This window comes from Harpegnathos saltator, unplaced genomic scaffold, assembly GCF_003227715.2.
Source record: "Harpegnathos saltator strain DR-91 unplaced genomic scaffold, Hsal_v8.6 scaffold59, whole genome shotgun sequence".
Classification (NCBI taxonomy): domain Eukaryota; kingdom Metazoa; phylum Arthropoda; class Insecta; order Hymenoptera; family Formicidae; genus Harpegnathos; species Harpegnathos saltator.
In genome coordinates this window covers 95,489-103,815 of record NW_020230415.1, presented here as the reverse complement: position 1 = coordinate 103,815, position 8,327 = coordinate 95,489, and the positions used below count along the sequence as shown (strand labels likewise).

Here is an 8,327-nt window from a genome sequence, read left to right as displayed (position 1 = left end):
CTCCTCCTTCCTTTCCTTGTTCAGCAGCAACCTCTGTATAAGAATTAATAAACGGTAATTCTACTCACCCAGAGGACATAGCGCTTGGAGATTAGAAGACTCGATCTTCCTCGTTGAATCTGATTCATTGTTGAAACTTGTTACTCGAGGGAGAAGAAGAGTCCACCCGACATACCTTTGCCAAGATTCCAAACTACTAAATATTGTTTTAACGGTTATTTCGAATCTCGGCTCTTATTTCAAGCGTAATTCCAAAGTCGCTGCTATGAGGCGCCACCTCGACGAGAAACCAACCTAGTGATGTTGGTCAACGACTGGTTAATCGGATCTACATCTTCGCAGTAGCAAAATTCAACGACGGACGCGACGATTTTTTTCTGCCTGGCAGAAAGCACAACCCCGTGGTCAAAGGACCCAGGTCAAAGGATTTTTTGTGTTCTCATCTACGCTACTCGGGGGCTGAACGGCTGGGATTTTGACTTTTCGTAATCTTTTCGCCAGTAATTACGGAACCTTGAGCCCGTGCATGTTGGCGAATTTAAACCGCGATAGCGCCGCGAGAGCACGCCAGGCTCGCATCGGAAGGCTCTCGCGGTGTCCTTCTGTGGATCCTAGAGGAGGAGCAGAGGCGAGAGCGGCCAAGGAGTTCAAATGTTGTGTCGCGTGTATCGCCTGCACCTAGTCAGTAAGGAACCGGATAAATCCATCGCGAGTACTCTCGATCTCTCTATCGCGTGTTGAGTGTATGTGTGTTCCGCCGCGTTGTGCCTGCCAGTCGACTTGCGCTTTGGGTTTCATGATTTAACGACGAAATCTGTTAGGCTCCGGGCGGCGCGAATGCTGAGAGGACACACGTAATTGCAACATTGCTTCATTATACCGCGTATCCTTGTAACGGAACGTGTCTCCCGACACGTTTGACAATTTCAAACGCGCGAATACGTCTTTAGCTCAACTGTGCGGTCTATTGCTCTTTATTGTTTGAAATGAGTCACTTGGTCCTGCTTATCTGAGGCATTCGCGTAGGGTCTTCACCAGGTTGTCTTCACCTGTGAGATATACACGAGTCTCTTTTTATGTTTGCAGATGCAGCAACGTGCTTGGATGCAGGTAGAGAGGTTCATTAACAAAACGGCATGCTTGTAAGTGTAGCCGCGCACTGTCACGTGGGATGAATGAAGAAGAACTGTTGAAACGATCTGCCGCAGAGCGCGATAGGATTTTCAGCTGCTATGACCGCGGTAGGGAAGGTGCTGAGATTGATCCCTGGGAGGATCCTGGCTATGAGGTCTATCACACTACAGACAGATATGGATTTATACAGTATGTATTCATATTCATTTGGAATTGTAATAATATCGAGCTACGATATATGTACCAATGATTTTCTTTCCTGTTGTAGTGATAAGAGATTACCACAGAAGCCGGATTCATATGAAATTAAGTTACACCACGTAGAGATGGAGAGACTAAAGAAATGGGAGAAGATGACAAAGCAATGGGACAGTGCCTCAACCAAGGAAAAGCTGCGGCGTAGGATATACAAAGGGATCCCTAACAGATTTCGTGGTCAAGTATGGATTCTCCTTCTGGGTATTAAGAATTTGAAGAAGGAGCAAGCGGGCAAGTATGAAGAGATGCTGCAGTTGGCCCGTCAATGGTCCACAGAGATAAGACAGATTGATGCTGATGTTGCAAGACAATACAGAGATCACATTAACTATAGGTATATATACAGATAGATATAAGTTATACTTTATCAGCAAGTGTTATGTATATATGATGTTGATATACTTGCCATTATCTTTTCAGGGAGAGATACAGCATAAAACAGAAGTCTATGTTCTATGTATTGGCTGCCTACAGTATGTACAACATGGAGGTAGGATATTGTCAAGGAATGTCCGTGCTGGCTGGTCTGCTGCTGCTCTACATGGACGAGGAAGACGCGTTTTGGGGCCTTTCTGTGTTACTCGCCGACAAAAAATATAGCATGCACGGTCGGGCTTTTTCTCAAATACAAGATAGTTCTTGAGCAACATATTTACTGCTTTCACTGGCGGCATTACTATCGTACATTATTATTGTTCTCACACCAAAGAGAGGGACATCGATCTAATTGCCGATCGAGTTATTGTGTCTAATTTTGTAAAAAAGTTGCGAGAATGAAAGATTATCGATGACAAAGATTCATTCAATGTTCCCGTATAAATTTATCACACGGCCAGAGAAAAAATGCATGCACAATGTAACCGCTTGAATGTGAAAGGTCAAATCATAAGCATGTTTACAAACTTCCGGGCGATATTGACATTTAGCGTATCGAGCGTATGTATTTGCGCGCGCAGTAATACGTACTCTTATTGTAGGTTTCTACGTGGACGGTTTCCCGAAATTGAACCGATTCATAGAACATCATGACAAAATAATGAATAAATTTCTGCCGAAGCTGAAACGGAAGCTGGATAAGTGCGGCTGCGACTCTATATTGTATGCGTTGAAATGGTTCTTCGTTGTTTTTCAAGAGAGAGTAAGTCCTCCGTCATTTCTTTCTCTCTTTTTTTTTTCTCTCAACATAATTTTTCCTTTATATCTCGTATCTCGTTCCTTCCTGCGGACGACAGTCCTTTTGACGATGCGAATTCTCTCGATACTGATCACGTTGTCGCCCGCAGACTCCCGTTAGTCTTGGTCTCCGTATTTGGGACATCTTCCTGTTGGACGGTGATCGTATACTGCCAGCCATGGCATATTCCGTGATGAAGCTGCACAAGCGCTTTCTGATGCCGATGGAGAGCCTCGACGAATTCTGCAACTATCTGCAGAACAAGCTGGAGAAAGATTTCTACTTCGACGACGATGCCGTGATCAATATGATGGAGCGCAGTATGGAGGAGCTGAAGCGTGCCAAATTAGACTACCCGGGACCGCCGTTGCCACACGAGCTGCCGCGTTTTCCATTCGGCACTTTTAAGGAACCTTCTTTTACCAGCAAGGTGAAACATTTGCGCGCTGAAAGCAGAAGCATATATTATGTACATGCAGAATACATGCAGAAGCATGTATTAGTCGCGGAGTACTGGTTACAATCCTCGACGCATCTTATCGCGTTATTATACCAACCATACGATGGAGAACTCGCGCATTCCTGAATCACGATACTCTCCTTCCGATCATAATTTTGCCAGACGTGATAAGAGTGTATCCGTTTCGTTCGTCAGGTTGGGAGGCGGAGCGAGGAGTTTAGCGAGGCTCAGCATGTAATGCGAGAGTCCGTGGCGCAGCGCAGGGACATGGCGTTGATCGACGACGGCAGGGAGAGCACTACGCCCGTCGAGCCGACCAGCGGCCTTGGCGGTGAGTTTAGAGTTAGCCACGAAACGTTACATGACACTAGCACGGACAGTATGTCGCGCGGCGAACGTAGCAACGACGATGCCGAGGACGACGATGCCGTAAGCGACACCGACGGTGATTCGGACATTTGGACAAAGATTATCTATAATACTAGACTATAAGCGAGAGAGAGAGAGAGAGAGAGAGAGAGAGAGAGAGAGAGAGAGAGAGAGAGAGAGAGAGAGAGAGAGAGAGAGAGAGAGAGAGAGAGAGGGGGGGGGAGGGGATTGTATGTGATTGTCTCGCGATGAACTTGCCTGTTTTTGCTCAATGACACTCCATGTGTCGAACGTAGGTCCGTAGGGGAGCTCATTTTCCTAGAAAGGCCTTTACCAGATATAAAAGAGCGTAAAAACATGTTCTTAGTGAGGTAATATGTTCAATAAGGTAGCACGTAGGCTTCTAAAATTATTATCATGTACGATAACAAGTAAAAGAGGGCTGCGTCCCATGTATGGGAATGCGCCCTTGGCGCGTGAGTACCGGTGGATATTTTTTTAAAATAGCGTTCTCGGCGGTGTCCAGGCTGCGATTGTGCTCTGGACCGTGAAAAAGTATTTAGTACTTCGAAGTGATGGTTCTCGGAGGCGTCACGCGCGCGGGCGCGCGCACACTTCGCCAGATGCGTCTTTCGCGAAGGGAGCATCCGCCGAGTCTCTACGATGAATTTCTCCTCATTTCTGCATTCGTATGTTTATATTCAATAAATGTTGCAAAATCGACCAAGCCAAGCCTTGTATGATTTAGCGCAACCCGCTCTGTCACTTCTGTATGATTAATTTCTTCCGCGCGAAACTGAGATAACACGTCCTGTTCGACTTTATCGTCGACCACGTCTTTCCGGACGTTGCGTAAATAAGTGATAAAACTAACGAAAACAAATGATTTTATCGTAAAAACGTATACACGTTTCTTACTAAGCTATCCATCTCCCACTATCCATCATCTCTTTTGCTTTTAACGTTCGAAATTGATTTTTTTCTCTAAAATCTCGCAGTTCTATGCGTGAAACACTTGTTTAGTTTTTTTTCATTCTCTCCTTCACCTAAAAGTGAAATGCTTAAACATGTTAAACGTTACATGTTAAACATCTTTGTGTTCGATCAAATAATGCATATATATTTCATCTAACTAATCATCGTAATATCACATCAACACATTGTTATATTATCATGTCTTATCTTTAACGCTTAAAGAAAGCGATTTCAAAGCGCAAAATAGGACGAGGACTTCCTGCTTTATGTTTTAGTAAACACTCACTGGATCCTCCGTATCCACCCGCGTCGACCGGTTCTTTAGACTCGCATGGGAACTAATATAAGCTTGTCTGTGTCCGCAGGGAGTAAATTCTCGTTCGATCCGAGTATGGACGACGGCGCGTCTCCCAACGGCTCCCGTCGTTCGCTGGCTGAGACGTCGGTGACGTCAACGGCGGATCTGTCGGTCTTCAGTTCGGCGACACGCTCCCAGGCGCTCGACAACAGTCTCGACACGCAGAGCAACATCTCGAACGCGAGCTCGGGCAGCGGCGGTTTGCCGACGCCGCGAGCGACGCCGCATCAGCCCAGTCCGGACGTGGTTCGCATCTACGTGCCGTACGCTTCGCCGGCGGCTTCGTTTAAAGACGACTTGCCGCGTACGTTGCCACGCTCGCTTGACACTAACAAGATCCGCATCCGCGTCGACCCGGACAAGACCCCGATTGTGGAGAACTTGAAGCCGTTCTCGTTGGAAAGTCCGGAGGTAGAGCTGGACTTGAAGTAACAGGCCACGAGTGAGTTGATCGCCGGGAAGAACGTGGCACGGAGATTGCTTGTCGGACAGGTCGAGACTGTGAAGTTCGAATATAAGTCGTGAGTTGGTGATCTTCGGTGTACGTGAACGGGGCGTCCTGGAAGTTGCGCTTCTCCAAGACCGTGAAGATCGACCGGGGGTTCCATCCCGTGATTCCGTTGGTTTCTATAAATTATCGCCAAATTTCGGCGCAAGTTGTGTTGTATAAAGTAGAAATAACGAAGCCGGATCGTCGATTCGGTGGAATTTTTCAAGTCTCTCACGGAAGGTCAGTTGTACGGTTTAATCAGCTGAGAATTTATTCAGGATCAGAAAGAGAAAGTTTGAGTTCAGATGATGTATAATTTGAGATAAATACGTTTTGCTTTTTTGTAGAAATTTTTTTTTTTAACGGCATTACGTTTCGACATTGCCATCGTTAAGAATGGTATTTGAAAATAGTATTCTGATGTAAAAATATTTAAGACCTTTTTTTTTCTTCATTCGTGTGTCAGTCACAACAAATTGACACGAAAAATAAAAAAAATCAGATGTCCGGACGGACGAACGGCCTTGATTCACAAAACAATTCTCTCGGAGAGACTTGAGCGTGACTCCCGGCACATTCTGTAAATGTACATCGTGCGTGTACACGAATACGTAGGTCGTGTGTACACGATTGACGGAACAATGACAAATATGAGATCTATCGCGTTAAATCTCTAGAGATTTCTTTATAGAAAGCGTCAATTGCGAGAAGTTGATATTTAGAGGCGAGGCGAGACAAAAGAAGATGAATACGATGTACCATTTAAAATGTAATCGTACATACTATACGATGTAATCTTTAAATACCCGTTATCTCTCTATAAAATTACATTTCGATTCGCGAAGAGTTGTAAAGTTGTAGGAGAGAATTAATTATATTTAAATTGTAGAATATATCGAAAAAAGAAAAGGAAGTTAATTACTCTCCGGCTTACAAGAAAACAAAAATCACAAAAGAGATCTCTCTAAGAAATTTGTTATTATATGTGTATAAATTTCAAACGGTTTCATTGAGATTTAAAAGCATTCAAATACGATAGACGCGTATTGTATTTTGATTTAAGAAAGTCGAAACAAGAGCAAAATGTGTGTGTCGCGGCCTAATTTACGTTCGTTCATAATAGCCGAATAATCATCGTGTTTGTGACATGCAATCGTCGTGATCTGTTTTGCCTCTTCGATTTCCGCGAGAAAAAGAGCATCCTGTTAAATAAGACGATGTGTCTCTCTACTGAACCGAAATAACGTCGTTAGATAAGATTGGATTATTAAAGATCTAAGGTAGAGAATCACGTTGTACATAAAGAACACAACTGTGCACATAAAGTACACAGAAATATGTATCTAGAGACAAATTCATTTTTCACGCTTGTCTACCGCGGAGAATCCATGTAGACACGTAAGGATACCCCGATAAGTAAACAAACGGATAATTTATATGCATAATTGTGACTAAACTGTCCGGAAACCGACTCAGAAAAACCGAATCTCATCTTACTACGCGAGAAGGTAGAACGGCGAAATTTGTCTCTGGATACGGCGCGTTTCGTCGTTAGAATTTTCGGTCAGGGTATGTCGTTTGTTTCTTCGTTCTAGTGAATCTGAGGAGAGTCCAATGACGCAGCTTGTGCGAGATCATCTTCTGAGCAACTATACCTTAGTATTTAAATGCAAATTTACTCAGACCATATTTTCATCGATGTGACAAAGTAACGTTACACTCACGTGACATAATACCGCATTCGTCACACGCGTTCGTCGGTTACACACTCGTTCTCACAAGAGACAGATACTTTTAACTGACATAGAAGTATTATTGCGCTACCTTGGTAATGTTGTCACCTTATTTTACTTTTAAGTTGTGTCCCCTTTTGTCCCTCTCTCTCTCTTTTGTTTCTTTTCTATTATTCGTACATTGTAAGAGATATACTTTTGTACATACGCATAATATTTAAAGAAAATTAAAAAAAATAAAAATAAGCAAAGAGGAAGACTAATGCCAAGATCAGTAGCTATCGAGTTCGTGCTCTCCGTCGTAGAATGTGAATATTGAACAGTTCATTCTGTGTGTATACACAGTATATACACCGAGTATATTTGTGTATTATGATTATTATTTAAACCTCGCGAAGCGTCGCGTTTCGTTATGTATGCATGTGTGTGTGTGTGTGTATGCTAGCCTTTTGCTTTCGATCTCGAACCAACATTCCCGAACACGCGCGCGTGCAGTATTTCTCAATATGCAAATGTATATAGCCTTCCGCGAAGCCTAGGGAGAAGGTTTTACTCCTTCCTTCCTTTCTCCTCTTCTTCTTCCTCCTGCTCCCATTTACGCGTACTTGACGCTCGGACTCGGCGACATCAAATGATTGTTACATACCTAATAGAGAGCGATAATAAGCAATGATGGTTGAATAAATATTGAATGTTGATTGTCTGAATCTTTTATCATGTTACGCCGGAAATGAGATTAGTAGGATCTTTAGGGAGCGATCCACACTCGCGCGATGTATAAGCCCTTGACCCTTCGATATTATTTGTTTTAACGCGATTACTCGAGACGGTTGTGACAACGACGGCCTTGCATCTCGATTTCACGATGAACGAAACGAAATTGTGCGCGCTCAGTCGCGAGATACGCGAGATCGCCGTTTATCGGAGTTCTTTTTCAAGCCGGAGTGCTTTTTCGCGAAATGACTAATTTTTATACTGACAGCTTTAAGATAATAATAACGCGATCGACATCGACGGATAATGTCACGACGTTTATTACCGCGAGAATAGTAGAAAGCGAGCTTGGGTTGCAACGCGTTCGCGCGACTCGCTTGAGGAGATCAAGCTTGATAGCCAACAATCTAAACTTTTAGAACGAAATAAGACGAGATAAGAGACTTTACGAATATACATATACGCATATATATGTATATGCATACGAAAATTGTATATTTCATGAATCAATACTAGCGGTTGTTCTAATAATGCTGGTGTTGTTTTTTTCTTTAGCACATAGTCACGTCTCGCTGTAAAACTGTCTCGAGAAAAAATACATCAGCATATCGCGTAGAGTTATATATACATTGTAAGACCGGCGATATGTATGTGCGTGTGTG

General features: G+C 43.5%; 1 protein-coding gene across 4 annotated transcripts; it reads left to right on the top strand.

The window, feature by feature from the left end:
* The first annotated feature begins 307 nt into the window (after positions 1-307).
* On the top strand, positions 308-5,855 carry RN-tre (USP6 N-terminal like RN-tre). 4 transcript variants are annotated; one of them, XM_025304134.1, is made up of 9 exons: positions 309-418; positions 502-854; positions 1,087-1,323; positions 1,403-1,726; positions 1,813-2,000; positions 2,370-2,530; positions 2,676-2,996; positions 3,222-3,357; positions 4,736-5,160. In XM_025304134.1, the coding sequence occupies exons 3-9, from the start codon at positions 1,172-1,174 to the stop codon at positions 5,158-5,160; spliced, it is 1,707 nt and encodes a 568-aa protein (XP_025159919.1). In that variant the 5' UTR covers positions 309-418; positions 502-854; positions 1,087-1,171. The 4 variants fall into 4 exon arrangements, with proteins under 4 accessions (XP_011140557.1, XP_025159919.1, XP_011140555.1 ...); XM_011142255.3 differs by having other exon boundaries at positions 308-681; XM_011142253.3 differs by having other exon boundaries at positions 309-854; positions 4,736-5,855.
* The last annotated feature ends 2,472 nt before the right edge of the window (positions 5,856-8,327 follow it).